General features: G+C 43.2%; 1 protein-coding gene across 1 annotated transcript; it reads right to left on the reverse strand.

Moving 5' to 3' along the window:
* Positions 1–1,962: 1,962 nt before the first annotated feature.
* On the reverse strand, positions 1,963–14,791 carry LOC123822219 (glutathione S-transferase A2). Its single transcript, XM_045844185.1, has 7 exons — positions 14,647–14,791; positions 10,196–10,302; positions 7,977–8,028; positions 7,628–7,760; positions 5,432–5,573; positions 3,245–3,376; positions 1,963–2,343 (listed from the first exon to the last, which is right to left on the reverse strand). The coding sequence occupies exons 2-7, from the start codon at positions 10,280–10,282 to the stop codon at positions 2,221–2,223; spliced, it is 669 nt and encodes a 222-aa protein (XP_045700141.1). The 5' UTR covers positions 10,283–10,302; positions 14,647–14,791; the 3' UTR covers positions 1,963–2,220.
* Positions 14,792–16,971: the final 2,180 nt, after the last annotated feature.

Raw genomic sequence — 16,971 nt, forward strand, 5'->3', positions numbered from 1 at the left:
TCATATTGTTGGGCTCTCTGCCAGGGAGGTGGACATGGCTTTTGGAAGAAGCTCACGGTGAGGTTTTCATGAATTGGTTGCAAGGGCTGCGGTAGTAACAAACCTCCACTGTGAGCAGCGCAGGGCGCTGATGTCAGTGAAGCAAGCCAATCATGGAACACTTTTTATGTTGGGTTGCAGATAAAATACAGGACACCCAAGTAAACAGGAGCTGCAGACATGGGACATATTTATACAAAAAAATTATTTATTGTGTATCTGAAATTCACATTTAATTGGGCATCCTGTGTTTTCTCTGCCAAGTCTGGCAACCCAATCAGTACACATTTCCCTCTGTGCCACACTCAAGCCACCAGCCTTGCTATCCTCTGAGCCTTTGCATATGTGATTTGTTCTGTTTGGAATACTGTCTCTTTTGAGCTACGACTGTTTTTTACATTATATGTTTAATGTCTATTTTCCCGATAGTCTGTGAAGTCCTGGGGACAGGTTTTCATTTTGTTCTCAGTCATGTCCCCATTGTCTGGCACAGAGCCTGGCACATAATCAGAACTCAATAAATAATAAATAAATAAATAGTTTAAAAAATAATTAAATGGAAAATTTCCAGCAAATACAAACAGAGAGAGAATAGTAGAAAGTAGAGAAAGGCCAATATAACAATGCCCCTGTCAGCAATTGCCAACAATCTCCTTGTGTCTCTACGCTGTAGGGGTGATACGGTGGCCTCCTGAAAACATAGATCCACGTCCAAATGCCTGGAACCTATAAATGTGACCATACTTCAAGAAAGGGTCTCTGCAGATGTAATCAAGCAAAGGAACACGGACTCCTTTACTTGTTGTGAAATCTTTCCTGAACAAAGTCAAGAACCCTCACACTACAGGCTGGCTCAAGGTGGACCTCCTTCTGGGCTGGTCACTGTCTAGCAACATTATTACCATTTGTGGTGGAGCAGTGGGGATGGCGAGGGGCCCTGCCCACACACTATGACCTCACAGGACAGTGGGGGGAGGCATTCAGCTTTATCAGGGGTTTACAGGGCTCCAGGGGGAGGCACAGAGGAGAGCCCAACTCTCCCCAGGGAGCAACTGAGGTAAGGAGTGAAGCACAGGCAGGTGGGTAGAAGCTGTGAAGAGCTACGTGAGGAGGCACCCCGGCCAGCATGGTAGTCTAGTAGCTGAAGGAGTTAAAGAAGGTGGTGATACTCCTTCTAGGAGTGTTCATTTTAGGGAAACCATTCTGGTTGCAAGTAGACAGCAGACCAGATAGAGGTGACGCTGCAGCCAGGGAGCCCCCGAGTGTTTGTCAGCTCCCCACCCTACACCATGGGGAAGCTCACTCTAAGGAATAAGAAATCAATAGGCCAAAGTCCAGACTTTCTGGGAGGGTGTTAATTATTAGCCCCAAATATGGCTAATGCTAGAAATCACTCCTAATCCAGCCACTCTGCCCAGTGACAGGCCAGAGAAATGTGATTTGCTATATAATCATTTACATATAATTTATATGTATAATCTGAATCTTGAAAGTCCAGTTCTGAACAACATTGAATACACCGAGGGGAAGTTCAACCAGGGTGCCCCGGGGCATTAAGCAGCAGAGCAATGAGGTGCCAGGTCCATCATGGACCGTAAGGGACAGTGGGTGACCAGAGAGCAGAGCTTGGGCCTGTTTTCACTCTTTGTTGCTTCCTCGAGTCCTAGAACACCAAAGAGTTCAGGGTAGGCATACAGCTGTTGTACTGCACAGGAGAAAAATTAATAACAAAAACATTTTTATTGTCAGAAGGAAAATGGCTCCTGAAGAAAAAAAAATTTCTCTATGCCATTACCCCCAAAAAGTTAGCAATTCCCTGTTAATATCTGAGAGTGTCAGATATAAATATTTACATTTGACTCCTTGATAGGGTCTGTGACAGATGTTATGTGACAATTTCTGGAAAAGATTACACAGTCCTCATAATTTGATTCCCTTTTTAATTTAATTTTTAATTCCAAAAGGGACACAACAGAAGATTGAAAATCTGATTTCATATTGGATCTTAATGAACAAGAATAAATTGTAACTAAATCTGCTCATAGGCATTTATTATTTAATTACTTGGAAAAACCTTATTATTCTCGTGACAGCCAAGGTTTAAATTTCAGTAGAGCACTTCACTGTTGAAATTTTCAGAAGATTGATCCTGCGCATGCCGGGTGTCCACGTCTGCTTTATTTAAATCTTGAAAATCTTCCTGGCCTGTTCCAATGCTTTCTCATCTAGGGGAGGCTTCCTCTGACTGCCAGGCTGCAGAAACTTCTTCACCGTAGGGAGGTTGCTGATCCTGGTTTTCAGGGCCTGCGATGCACAAGAGCACAGTCTCAGAGTGCAGACAAAACACCCGCCCTCCATCAGCACAAGCCAGGGAGTCCCAGACCCTCCTACACCACCACCATCTGAGTCACCTCCCTCAGCACCATCAAGAGGCTGGCAAACAGACAGCCAGCAAGACAGGAGGATGAGAGGAAGAGAACACAGCTCAACAGCACTCTCCCCGGAGACACGGTGAAGATTTTATTCAGTTCTCAGTCTTCCCCATCTCCCTCCCTACAGGGAAATCCTGTGGATTCATTGCTCTTGTTCATACAAGGAAGAGCAACACAGATAAAGGCTCCAAACTGGAAAAATGAAGATATAAGAAAGTTAGGCAGTACTGAAGATATAAAATAAAAAAGCCATATTTTTTATATATATATATATATAAAAGGAAATATAAAAGGAAAACCACAGGGATGGTCAAAACTAGCTTGCCCTCTGAGAGAGAGAAACAGGGAGAGAGAGGGCAGTGCGGAGAGAAACACAGTGTCTGAGAGAAGGAGGAGGAGCTGAGGGAAGGAACTCAGAGGAAGGACACCTGCTCACACAGACTCAGGTGACATAGACAGGACACATCTGGGAGAAAGAGAATCCAGAGGAAATGAGACAGATGCTGCAATGGGACAGGAGCCGAGGACAGAAATGCCAAGTCCTGGGTCCGTCTCATTGTGAAAGACAAACTGTTCTCCTTGGGGTAGCATCCACCTCCAGTTCCCTTGGCAAAACAAGATTCTTTTCATGACTCAGACCTGGGCCTATGAGCAAATTTTGGAGACCTGCAGGCAGTGATGTGGGTCATAACATCACCAGCCCAAGTGTCCAAATACTAGACTCCAAGACGGGAGATGCAGGCCTTCCCTCTGAGGGCTGTGACAGAGGTTACCTTCAGCAGAGGGAAGTTGGCCAGAAGGCTGGGGTCAATCTCTTCAACAGTGTAGATCAGTTCAACCAGGTGAATGTCAGCCTTGCTCAGCCTGTTGCCTACCAGGTAGTCTTGTCCATGGCTCTTGAGCACCTGATGAATTGGAGGGATCAGATTATGAACACAGGCACAATCACAAGGATCCCTGCTCCTGCCCAGGTCCTCCAGCCCAACTTCTTGCCTCTGCTACCTCACTGGGCTGGTGGGGGCATGAGAGCACATTCACTGGCCCTGGTTCAGTGAGACAGAGAGAAGCAGGGCTCTGCTGTTCTTTCCTCTCTTCACTTAAAGCACAAGCTACTGGTTATTCCCATTCCCACGTCACTGGGCTCCTGTGTGCATCTTCTACTGGCCCAGGGCTAGCTGTGGCTGCACCATGTCTCTCTGTGCCACACGCCCTGGTGACCCAGACGCTCTGCAATATCAGGACATGGATGGCTCTCCATGCTGTCCTGTCTCTCCCTCCCTTGGACAAAGTCGCCATCTCCATGACATCCTTCTTCAATCCTGAGCGGACTATTTCAGAATCTGCATTTCTCCTCTGTCTCCTCCCCTCATTTCCTGGTCTCTCTCTCTGGGACCTGATGTAAACCTGGGTCAACTTGAACTCACCATGTGCCTTCAGCATTGTCTCTGACTGCTAACTTGCACTGTGTTGTGATCTGCTGCAGAAATTCTAGGTGTGCCTAGGCCTGAAATGTCTATGTGTGAATGTCTAGCGATGCTTAAAATTCACTTTGTGATATTTCCAAAACTAATAGTTTGATTGATAGAGAAAGGGGTTGAAAGTTAGAAACTCATGATAAAGCAAACATAGTGAAAGGTTAATAGTTGTATTGTTGTGGTGGGTGCAAATGTGTTCATTGTAAATTTATTTCAGTTTTTCCAAATGTATGAAAGTTTTCATAACAAAATGTTGGGGAAATATCTCATATTTATTAAAATGATCCAGCAATATGGAAATCATAAAGTATTAGGAGAATAAACACATAGCACCACCAATTAAAGATAACATTTTGGCAAATACACTTTCAGATCACGTATACATATAAAAAGAATAGGTAATTATTTAATAAAGATTATAATAACATCAAAACATATTTTGTAAGATTTGTTTTTTCATGTTATCATGGAGCCCTTTGATATCAAAGTGTCGATTCTCAAACTGCAGTGACTAGTGAGCTTGTCATCACATGGGTGTCCCCTAAACACTCAGCACCACAAGGTCCAGGACAGTGTACTTTCAGGTTAGTATTAAATTCTTTGTTTTGTGAATATGGATGGACACACAAGTAATGAATTAACATTTGTAGGATGAATGAAAGAATGCCATATAAACGCTTTTTAATGCTTTATAGAGATGATGGGGTTGATGTTAAACCTTGTATTTATATGTAATCCTCCTGTATCTCTTATGATCATTATTTCAGTCCATAATTTTCATTTAGCTTGATTTCAGGAAGTTTTCATCTGATATGTTCTTCTTTTCTGTTCAAAGTTAAAACTATAGTATGTGCTACATACATAATGATGAACCCTGATTCCTTAGTCTGAGAGGCTTTCCTCTAAAGTCTGACGACCCAACATTTTGTACATTATTTGTTCCTTAGCATCTCTCCAGCTGTCTCCTCCTGGCCACCCCCCCCCCCCCCCCCCACCTTGTTGACATGCATCTCTCCCTTCTCTGAAACACTAGCCTGTTCTCCTGCTGGGCAGCTGGTCTCCTGTCTCCCTCACGTGCTGTCAGAACACTTTCTGACCAACGGCTTTCATTGAACTCCTCTTGGATGAAAAGCCCCTGTGCAGTGGGTCTCTGCGGGGGTCTCCTCCATTGCTGGTGTGGCTCTCACAGCCTCCCACAGCCCACACTCTGACCATGACATGGAATGCCATCACATACACAGCTCTAAACTGGGTCCCAGCCAATGGAAATGTTCCTGGAAGATTATCACTTGGGTGTAATAGACATACCCCCCCACACAGCTGATTTCTGATTTCTGTAACATGCCCAGGGGGCCAGGGCACTAGCTACATCAGTGTTCAGGAGGGCTCTCGGGAAGCCAAGGTCAATGCCCCAGGCCTGCCCAGGCATGATTTCTCTTTGTCCTCTCTCATCTCAGTGCACCAAATGCTGAACAGCCCACCTACTTTTTCAAAGGCAGGGAAATAACGGTTTGTTGTTTTCTCTTTGATCTGGGTCATCTTGGCACCCTTTTGATCAGGTGGGCACAGTGGAAGAAGCAAGATCATTTCATACAAATCAGCTATACCTTCTGAATACATATCAATCCTGAAAGACAAAAATGACCCAATTGTCAATTGTCGCCCGACTTACAAATTACTCTTTAAGTCAGGGGGCATCAGGAGGTGCAAGGTAAACCACTTCCACTGGGTGCATTTTCACATGCCACTCATTCAACTACAATTTTCACTTAACTTCAACATTTCATATCAAGGTAGGTATACACGTCTAAAACTTTTGTTATACACATGCCCAGATATAGGGCCAGAGAACAGCAGTGAGGTGTCCAGAGTCACGGGCACAGAGAAACTGGTGGGATCACTGCAAGTAACTACTGAGACTGGACCTAGGGTTTGCCACGCCTGCTGTGGTTTCTTCTGGGACTCACTCAGTGTGACTCAATGCTAAAGACCTGCCAGCTGAGTAATCTCCAGAGAGTCCCTGGCAGAGCCACCTCCGTCATGTCTCTCTCCCTCTCTCATCCTGTTGCATCACCAGGCCATTTATATGCCCAGTGTTAGCAGTTCTTCCCACTACCTCCCCCAGAACACCGTTCCACAGCCCTCCCCGTGTACTGGTTCTGAGCTCTGGCTGTGTTTGCACTGCTCCAGATTCCCCCTAAAATTGCTCTGAACTGGTGCAATTGTTTATATAATTCCAGCCAGTGCATATTCCAGGAGATATGTTTTTATTGTTCCTAGCCAGGCTTCTTATAAGTGGTTTCTTTAAAAAAAATAAAAGCTTTATTCACATATAACTCCAATACCATAATGTCACTCTTTTTAAATGTACAATTTTGTAGTTTTTTATAAAGTTACAGATTTATGTACCATCACCACACTCTAATGTCAGAATATTTTCATTCTCCCAAAAGAATTACTGCATGTTGTTATAACATTCCACATTTCTTTCCGTCCCCACCCCCCAGGTTCTGGGAACAAAATTACTTTCTGTTTCTATGAATATAAATGTTCTAGACATTTCATCTCAATGATATCATACAATATGAGCCTTTGGTGTCTGGTTTGTTTTAGCAACACAATGGTTTCAAGGTTTATCCATGTTCATTGCTTTTCATGGCCAAATAATACTACATTGACAGATACACAAAACTTTGTTCATTAATGTCAGTTGATAGACATTTCTGTTGTTTCCACTAATTGAATATTGTGAATAATGCTGTTATGAATCTCTTTAATTTTTATTTGTTGATTTAGAGAGATGGAGAGGAAGTAGGGGGAGAGAGAGCGAGAGAGAGACATCCATTTGTTGTCTCACTTATTGACACATTCATTGGTTGATTCTTGTATGTGCCTGGACAGGGGATCAAACCCACAACCTTGGCATATCAGAATGATGCTCTAACCAACTGAGCTATCTGGCCAGGGCTTGAACATTTTTTTACTAGTTTTAGTGTGTATGTGTTTTTTATTCTCTTGGGTACATTCCTACTAGTGGAGGTGCTAACATATGGTAACTCTATGTTGAACTTCCTGAGTAACGGCCAACAGTTCCTCACAAGACTTTAGTTTCAATCATGTGGTCCCATCACCATGGGAAGGAGAACCCCCACCCCACCCCAGATGTGGTTGTATGGAATGAATCTGGCTGCTTCAGTTCTGTCTCCAAATGTGCAAGGTGACCCAGCCTCTGGAGGACCAGCCTCTGCTCCTCCCTTGTCAAGGGGCCAGTCCACACAACTAGCTGATAGGCTAGACTCCCAGTAAGTATTCTAGTAATTTCTGGAACTTGAAAATTCACTCCTTTGGATCTTCCCTTCCCCAGCCTTATCATCCTAAAGGCCTGAGCACCTGGAGTCCAGGCTGCACCATCCTCCTGGTTTCCTAGTTCATCAGTGTTTGGAAACCTCTGTCACTCCCTGAGCTGTGCCGTGGACTGAGGCTTCTCCCATGCTCCCACTTGCCTGACTCCGCCTCAGGCGGATCCCTCATCCTCATGCTCCCTGCTGGACTGGACCTCAGTCTGTGCCTCCAAGGCCCGTGCTGCTGCTGGTCATGATCCCTGACACAACCTGCTCATTCACAGAAGAATCTGAACAGTTCCTATTCATTGTTGAGGGGGAAACATAAAAAGTACCATACAGGGCTCTCTCCTTCATGTCTTTCCCATGGAGGTTGTGTTTAGCGGCAATGTAGTTGAGGATGGCTCTGGTCTGCACCAGCTTCATCCCATCGATTTCGACCATTGGCACTTGCTGGAACAGCAGATACCCATCTTTAGAAAGAAAAAGAAAAAGTAGAGTGAAATGCTTCATAGAGCACACACTCTTGTAGGATGAAAATATGTTTGTTGAAATGACTCAAGATATGAAAAGAAATATAAATAAATTATTTTTTATATAAATATAAAAAAAGCTATTGCCTGGTGTTCAAACCTCATTATGGACTTTACAGACACCCTCACCAGAGCAGTTTAGACACTTCCTCTTACCGTTCCTTAACTTTTCCAAGTCTTCCGGAGTTTCCAAAAACTTCTCTTCAAACTGGAAAGCAGAAACAGTAAAGGAGTTCTTGTTACTCTTTAGCATTATAGGACTCTCAGCCTTGAATGACCTCTGTCTGGTACAGAACGTGGAGGAGGTAAGCTCTCAGAGTTTGGCAGGCACATGGAGCAGTGCCATCCCGGCCATTTGTGAATCTGGGTAAGAGCCACCAGGAACAGAGTGTGGGTCACAGCACATAACTGCTCCTCTTTGGAGGTTCCATTCACCTCCACCCTGCCCTTCTCTCTGTCAGTGATGAGGTCGTGATTGGGGAGGAGAGTGTTATTCGAAGGAAGGGACTGCAAAGTTCTGCTAGTTATGGAGTTTTAACATCTCGGGAAAGCCTTTGTCTCCACGTGAGACAGGGCAGTGTGTGCGCCTCAGTGTGGGGCAATGACCATCTGAGACGCTGCCACCAGAGGCCTCTGCTGCCATTTTATTTTGTAGTTTGAAAGAGGTACTTTATGGTAAAAGTTTTGGAATTTTTGGTTTCTAACTTTCTCAGAGGAACACTGTCTTATGGATCCACATAATTCCATAGCAAGAAACCATATAGAGAATGAGTTACTTGTGCAGCAATTTATAAAGCTCCTAGTTCAAGATAAACAAGGAATGATGGGTGGTCACTAGGGAGGGTGGCCAGGGTAGGAAGGGTTGGCTGGTGCGATGTTGCTTGTGAGGCCGATGGAGATGGAAAAATAGGAGCGGAAAGGTCAGCTTTTGGCACAGAGAACCCAGAAGTCCTGATGGAGAGCTTCTGATAAGTCGTAGCCCCACACCCTCCCCAGTCGAGCTGGGACGCAGGAGAGGCAGCCTGGGGGTGCTCTCCACCTCACTCTGACCCACCCTCCTGTGCTGAACTCATCCTGCCCAGAGGCCCTGAACACGTCCCCCAAACCCCAAAGCTGAAGTCTGCACCATAGTGAAACTGTGGGTTATTGGTTTATGAAGAGAAGAAGAAAAGCTGGATGGCACTATTTGTATTTGTGTGTGTGTGCTCATTTCTTCATGAAATTACTAAAGGTCCAGATGAAGTCCTATGCACTCACTAAGCAATCCAGAAAGTACATATAATCCAAGGCTTAGGCACACACGTGACTCTGGAGGGATAGCACATGAAGGGAGCGCACTGGAAGTGCCCGTCACTCAAGACCACCTCACCTGAGCCCCCTCTTGTACTGCTCTACTGTGACAGACAAGGTCTCCTGAGTTCATCCATGACTCCCTCCCCAGGAAGATGCTCCTCAGAGATGCTGGGTCTCTCTGTTCTGGACTGGGAGGATTTTCTCATTGACTCCTCTAGAGGGCGCAGGTGTGGTCCTAGGTGCTGCCATCCCTCCTTTGAATCACCCATGTACTTGTCTACATCCTGCCTGGAATGTAAGCTTCCTGAGCGCAGGGGCCTTGTCTGTCTCGCTCACCCCTGGGTCCCCCAGGACCTACCACAGAACCTGGAACTTGAGGCTGCCCAATGGATTTGCTGCTGAGTGTGTGTATTGAGTCTTTAACAGGCAGTTTCTTACATCTGCTCCTCCCCATTTTTTCTGGCTAATGCTTTAACTTCAATTATATTAATTTCCATTAATTAATCTTTTTATTATGGAAATTTCTAGCATGCACAAAAGACAGAGAATGATCCCCCTTATACCCATCACCCAGTTTCAATAATTACCAACTCCAACCAACCCCGTGTCGTGTTTCTGCCCACCCACTCTCGTAATAATTTAAAGCCCATTCTAGACATATATTTCACCTTTAAATACCTCCATCTGTACTTCTGAAACATGAGGATTATTTTTAAAATAACCAAAATACACGATCACACCTAACACCAAAAACAATTTTTTACCTCCCTCTGACATTCAGTGGACATACATGTTTCTAATGTTGCATGAATGTTACACATGACATTTTGTGGTGTGTTTACATTCAAATCCAAATCAGGTCATCATTGTGATTAGTTTGTTAAAGTTATTTTGATTGTTTATGTTCTGCGATGAAAAGAGATTTTAATATTAGACCAGATCTGTTCATCTCTTAATAACTAGCAGTTTTCCTTTTAATGAAAAACTCATGATGAGCTATGAAAAGCTTTTAGCTTAGTAAGAAAGTAGTTCAATACAGTCAATTTCAGATGCAGCTTAAACTGGCAGAACCCAGGACTGACCTCGACTCCAGCTGCAGCCAGGAGCCAGCGGATGGACTCCATGCGACCTCGTCCATTGAAGTAGTGCAGCTTGGGCTTCCCCGCCATGGTGCAACCTCCTGTTTTCTCTAAACATGAGGTGAATGAATGATTGAATAAATGAATGAATGAATGAAACCACAAAAGCAAAAATTCACCTTATGATGTGTGGTGCTAGAGCTGAAGGAGTATCTGCCCTCTTCGTGGCAGAGTTGGAAGAGCCTCTGAAATGTCCCTTTTGGCCCAAATTCTCACCCATCACTAGCCAATGCTGGGAAATGGCTACAAACCATTCTCATGTCTCTTTTGGGTAAAATCTGATTGACTTGGCAGGCTATGGGGGGAGTCTGTGGTAAGGGTGTATATGTGCATGTTAGGGGGAAGGGAAGCATTAGACAATTAATATCTACTGAAAACCTAATGATTCTGACCCAGGACTACTTGCCTTGGACACATTATATTTTTAATCCTCACAACAGCCTGTGAACTAGTTGTTATACACCCATTATTCAGTTCATGAAACCGAGGCACAAAGGCTAAATGACATGTCCACAGTCACACTGCAGTTAAGGAGGGACATGGAAATCCACATCAAGCTCTAAAAAAGGGCAGGGCTGGGAACCACCCAGGTGTAGGCCCCAGGAGCCTGCGAGGGGCCTGGAACCCAGAGGGCTTCGCAGACAGGGAGGTGGGGGAGGGAGCAGAGTCAGGCCTCAGCATCTTGGCAGCTATGCTGCATTTGTTCAAAAGCTGAAATTAGAGCTGAGACTCACCTAATTGTCGCTCAAAAGGCCTTGATTTTTCCCATAAACACAGGGTGCTAATTCCGTACCTTTCTTGGAATTCTACATTCTACCTATACTTGGTACGTTTTATAACCTAGAAAAGTAAGTGAAACTGCATTGCCTTCACAGTCTACAGAGTGGAACCAAGATTTGTTCAATGTCTGGCACACAATGGGCTTTCTCTTGCCTGTTCATGTTCACTCAATCCTACAAAAATCACCCGAGATGGATTCTGTTAGTACTTTGACTTTACAGTTGGGGATACTGAGGTTTCCAGAGTAACTTACTCAAAGTAAGTGGTAGAACTCAAACCCACTTCTATTAAAAATCAAAATCATGGCTTTATTTTGTATCTTAGTTTTTTAAAGATATGCATGACAGTTCTAAAGTGAATTGTGATATCCACCTATTTAAAAAATAAAATTAAAAATAGAAGATATCAGAGTGCATTATACATAGTCTAGGTAAGCATTATTTCATGAGGTTTCAGTTTCAGTTATATTTGTTACATGTATAGGTGTGTGACTGCATGCATGTGCTTCTGGTTATTATAATAATATGAGGTGCTTTATTTGGGTCTGGTCAACAAACTTTGAAAGCCCTTGGTATATCTCGGCCTGCAGAGCTAATAGACGTAGCCTGGAACCAGATATTGAAACTCAATAGTTCTGTCACTGTGTGAATGGAGGCACACAGAACTCATTGAAAGCATGGATCTAAAGCCAGGACTTAGAGAGGAACAATCTTTAGTTAGAAGACTGCATTTTCTATCTAAATCTCAAACTCTGCTTAGAAAATATTAATTCTCCTGAGAAATTGCTATGGTAGAGTTTGGGACAAAAATATACTTCCCTTTACCCAAATGGATATATCTCTGAAAACGTGAGTGTGACTTGAATTTTAGATATCAAAATGTTTTCAATGTCCACATTGTTAACATGAGATTTCAACAGTCTAAGCTTTAGAAAGTAAAGAGTCTTTGCCCTGACTGTTGTGGCTCAGTTGGTTGGAGCATCATACCACACACAGAAAGGTCACTGGTTCGATTCCAGTCTGAGCACGTGCCTAGGCTGTCGGTTCAGTCCCTAGGCAGGGCGTGTACGAGAGGCAACGGATTGATGTTGCTTTCCCTCTCTTTGCCCTTCTTTTTCCTCTCTCTAAAACCAATAAGCATGTCCTTGAATGAGGATTTTTAAAAAAGAAGAAAATAAAGAATCTTTTAGAAACACACTTAATCAACCTGTTTTGTAAGTGGAGATTTTGTATATTATTCTTTCTTATCATGGGAAATGGAGATGCTATGATTCAGCAGAATGGAAAGGGGAATAAAGTTTGCACTAGCTCTGAAACGTGTTTGTTGTGGGCTAGAATTTACAGAGCTTAGTGACTCAAACAAATCCTGTCATTGAGCTCCCTTACTCTGTTGATAGAGGATCAAGTTACAAAGGGAAATAATTTCTACCTTATGTAACATTTTATCATTAAGCTCCTCCTCAAAAGCAACTTTCTTCACCTTCCAAGTAGGAGGTCCCCAATGTCCTGGTCAAGACTGGGCCAGATGCTATCATTGCACTTTGGTCAACAAAAAATGAGAACCCGAGAGACGCAACAATGTGCCAGAGGTCACGTGTTTGTTTCTGATTCTCACTGAGTATCTAGCAAGTGTGTCTGCCTCTGCAACAACCCTAGGAAACAGCTTTTAATACCCTACTTTAAAGATGTGGAAACTGAATTTCGGAGAGATAAAGCGCCTCTCCTATGTGCTTATGTTTTGCGAACATTAGGTTAGTTTGAGCTCATCTGGTTTCAGGTCTGGGGCCTTTCACTCCACCATGGAACACGTCAGCAGGCTCTGTGCTTCTCTCTGAGGCCCTTGTTCACTGGCTCATTCAGAATCCATTAGCCAACCAATGGTTAAAGGGGAGGGAGAGAGAGACATTGAATTCACAAGTTCCTTTCTGTTACCTGATTTTTAGTGGCTTGACAAGAAGAAATATTAGTAAGTGCATGCCTAGCTTTACACTGATACCCTAAAAACCTGTGAGTAAATTGAGAACTAGCATAACTATATTTTACCTTACTAATGAAGTAGGTTTATATCCCTTGAAAGGAATATATCCTATGATAGTTCCATCATAAACTTAAGGAGTTAAGTCTCTGGGGGTGGTCCTCATCACGGTGTTTCTTAGCAGAGAGATGAGAGACTTAGAGACAAAGCCCAGTTCCTTTCCTTATGAGGTTCATAAACGTGGCCGGATTGTTTAATATTTGCACCCCAATTTTCTCTTCTAAAAATGGAGATAGGTATATGTAACTTGAAGGATTTTGAGACAGTTAAACATGATGTTCTACATAAAAGTCATCACAGGAATCAGCAAATGCATGTCCCCTCCTGTTCCCAGTTTCTGGGAGACAGGTAAGGCTCTGAACACATTGGGTAGCACGTGTGTCTTCTTTCTTCTGTCTGTCAATCCATCCATCTATCTGTCTGTCATCTCTCTATCTCTCGACTCAAAGCTCCAGCACAAATAAGATTTTATCCACCTCTAATCATTCTGCATGTTAACTAGCTTTTATTCATCAACCATGTTGTCCTAACTGACACATTTTTTTGGCTATTTAGTTGGAGATACCATATAGTTGATTGCACCTGGCTATTAGATCTATGTAATCTTTCCAGGATAAAGTCGTTTTGAAAAGACACTACTTCTCTATCCATTCACACCTGTCATTCAACTCCACAGACTATAAATAGAACTAGAATGGAACTTTTTCCCTCCTGTGTGTTCTTCCTACAAGTGCAGAGTAAAGTGATGGGAAACTCTGTCCACAGAGTGTGAAGGGATGATTTCTTGTAAAACTTGTAAACAAATAATTATTGTCAATATCTGAAAGCTGTAAATTTTTAAAACTTGAGGAAATATATGTTAACACTATTGTCCAGTATAGCCCTTAAAACCAATTAAATGCACATTTCTATAACAAATATTTTTAACAGACAGACAGACAGATAGACAGCCAGTGGACAGGACAGCTCCCCACTGGAACAAATTGCCCAGCCCAACTCATCAACAGTGCCAGTGAGAAACCCGCTCCGGCCATTTGCTGGACCTGCTGTGAGCCCTGGAGAGAGAGCAGGACTGCTCAGTTAGCTGAGCACGGCTGAGAATGAATACAATCTGGTTCCCCCTGACATTTAGAGTGATTTCATCCTGTTATAATAAATTTCAATTTTGAGTTTTCACAGCCTCTATCTATCGGATTACAGTGTTACCACTCACAACTGTGTGTGTTGACTTCTTCGGTAGAGAAAGTAACTTCAACATGAACACCTACACTCTCGCTTGCACTGGTCACATTCTCAGACTACCTAAAATAATAGTAACATTTTCTCCTCATATTAATTTTCCTCACATCACAATGCTGGTGCCCTAGTTTGCTAAATTCTTCACTTTTACTTTTTCATACAGACATATCGATGGCAACTCGTGAGCTGTCCCGTAAGCACACAGAAGATGTACAGTATGAGTAGAAAACAAACATTTACTTGTGCTAAGGACATATTTTGAAAAATTTCCTTTTTTTTTTTGGTGACTAAGATGTGAGAATGTGAGGCATTGTATGAAGGTTTATAAAATCAGAACTTACCTTATTAAAGCCTGCTTCCCAGTTGCTCAGCAACACAATGCCAAGTCCTCATGTGTTTAACAGCTGTTTTTATAACCGAATGACTCCTCCTCTCTGAAAAGCGTAACTTCCAGATAGGGAAAATCCACTCCCATGGTGGTCAGGGTCAGGAGGTCCCATGCCAAATTAGAAAAAAAAAATGGCAAGTCATCTTTCCTCATACCATGAAACAACTGGTTAATATGTTCCTTGTCAAGGTCAGCAAGTAAAAGATTAAGCAAAGGATTTCATATTGTTGGGCTCTCTGCCAGGGAGGTGGACATGGCTTTTGGAAGAAGCTCACGGTGAGGTTTTCATGAATTGGTTGCAAGGGCTGCGGTAGTAACAAACCTCCACTGTGAGCAGCGCAGGGCGCTGATGTCAGTGAAGCAAGCCAATCATGGAACACTTTTTATGTTGGGTTGCAGATAAAATACAGGACACCCAAGTAAACAGGAGCTGCAGACATGGGACATATTTATACAAAAAAATTATTTATTGTGTATCTGAAATTCACATTTAATTGGGCATCCTGTGTTTTCTCTGCCAAGTCTGGCAACCCAATCAGTATACATTTCCCTCTGTGCCACACTCAAGCCACCAGCCTTGCTATCCTCTGAGCCTTTGCATATGTGATTTGTTCTGTTTGGAATACTGTCTCTTTTGAGCTACGACTGTTTTTTACATTATATGTTTAATGTCTATTTTCCCGATAGTCTGTGAAGTCCTGGGGGACAGGTTTTCATTTTGTTCTCAGTCATGTCCCCATTGTCTGGCACAGAGCCTGGCACATAATCAGAACTCAATAAATAATAAATAAATAAATAGTTTAAAAAATAATTAAATGGAAAATTTCCAGCAAATACAAACAGAGAGAGAATAGTAGAAAGTAGAGAAAGGCCAATATAACAATGCCCCTGTCAGCAATTGCCAACAATCTCCTTGTGTCTCTACGCTGTAGGGGTGATACGGTGGCCTCCTGAAAACATAGATCCACGTCCAAATGCCTGGAACCTATAAATGTGACCATACTTCAAGAAAGGGTCTCTGCAGATGTAATCAAGCAAAGGAACACGGACTCCTTTACTTGTTGTGAAATCTTTCCTGAACAAAGTCAAGAACCCTCACACTACAGGCTGGCTCAAGGTGGACCTCCTTCTGGGCTGGTCACTGTCTAGCAACATTATTACCATTTGTGGTGGAGCAGTGGGGATGGCGAGGGGCCCTGCCCACACACTATGACCTCACAGGACAGTGGGGGAGGCATTCAGCTTTATCAGGGGTTTACAGGGCTCCAGGGGAGGCACAGAGGAGAGCCCAACTCTCCCCAGGGAGCAACTGAGGTAAGGAGTGAAGCACAGGCAGGTGGGTAGAAGCTGTGAAGAGCTACGTGAGGAGGCACCCCGGCCAGCATGGTAGTCTAGTAGCTGAAGGAGTTAAAGAAGGTGGTGATACTCCTTCTAGGAGTGTTCATTTTAGGGAAACCATTCTGGTTGCAAGTAGACAGCAGACCAGATAGAGGTGACGCTGCAGCCAGGGAGCCCCGAGTGTTTGTCAGCTCCCCACCCTACACCATGGGGAAGCTCACTCTAAGGAATAAGAAATCAATAGGCCAAAGTCCAGACTTTCTGGGAGGGTGTTAATTATTAGCCCCAAATATGGCTAATGCTAGAAATCACTCCTAATCCAGCCACTCTGCCCAGTGACAGGCCAGAGAAATGTGGTTTGCTATATAATCATTTACATATAATTTATACGTATAATCTGAATCTTGAAAGTCCAGTTCTGAACAACATTGAATACACCGAGGGGAAGTTCAACCAGGGTGCCCCCGGGGCATTAAGCAGCAGAGCAATGAGGTGCCAGGTCCATCATGGACCGTAAGGGACAGTGGGTGACCAGAGAGCAGAGCTTGGGCCTGTTTTCACTCTTTGTTGCTTCCTCGAGTCCTAGAACACCAAAGAGTTCAGGGTAGGCATACAGCTGTTGTACTGCACAGGAGAAAAATTAATAACAAAAACATTTTTATTGTCAGAAGGAAAATGGCTCCTGAAGAAAAAAAATTTCTCTATGCCATTACCCCAAAAGTTAGCAATTCCCTGTTAATATCTGAGAGTGTCAGATATAAATATTTACATTTGACTCCTTGATAGGGTCTGTGACAGATGTTATGTGACAATTTCTGGAAAAGATTACACAGTCCTCATAATTTGATTCCCTTTTTAATTTAATTTTTTAATTCCAAAAGGGACACAACAGAAGATTGAAAATCTGATTTCATATTGGATCTTAATGAACAAGAATAAA

Source organism: Phyllostomus hastatus, unplaced genomic scaffold, assembly GCF_019186645.2.
Source record: "Phyllostomus hastatus isolate PE091 unplaced genomic scaffold, TTU_PhHast_1.1 phas_contig_40, whole genome shotgun sequence".
Classification (NCBI taxonomy): Eukaryota; Metazoa; Chordata; class Mammalia; order Chiroptera; family Phyllostomidae; genus Phyllostomus; species Phyllostomus hastatus.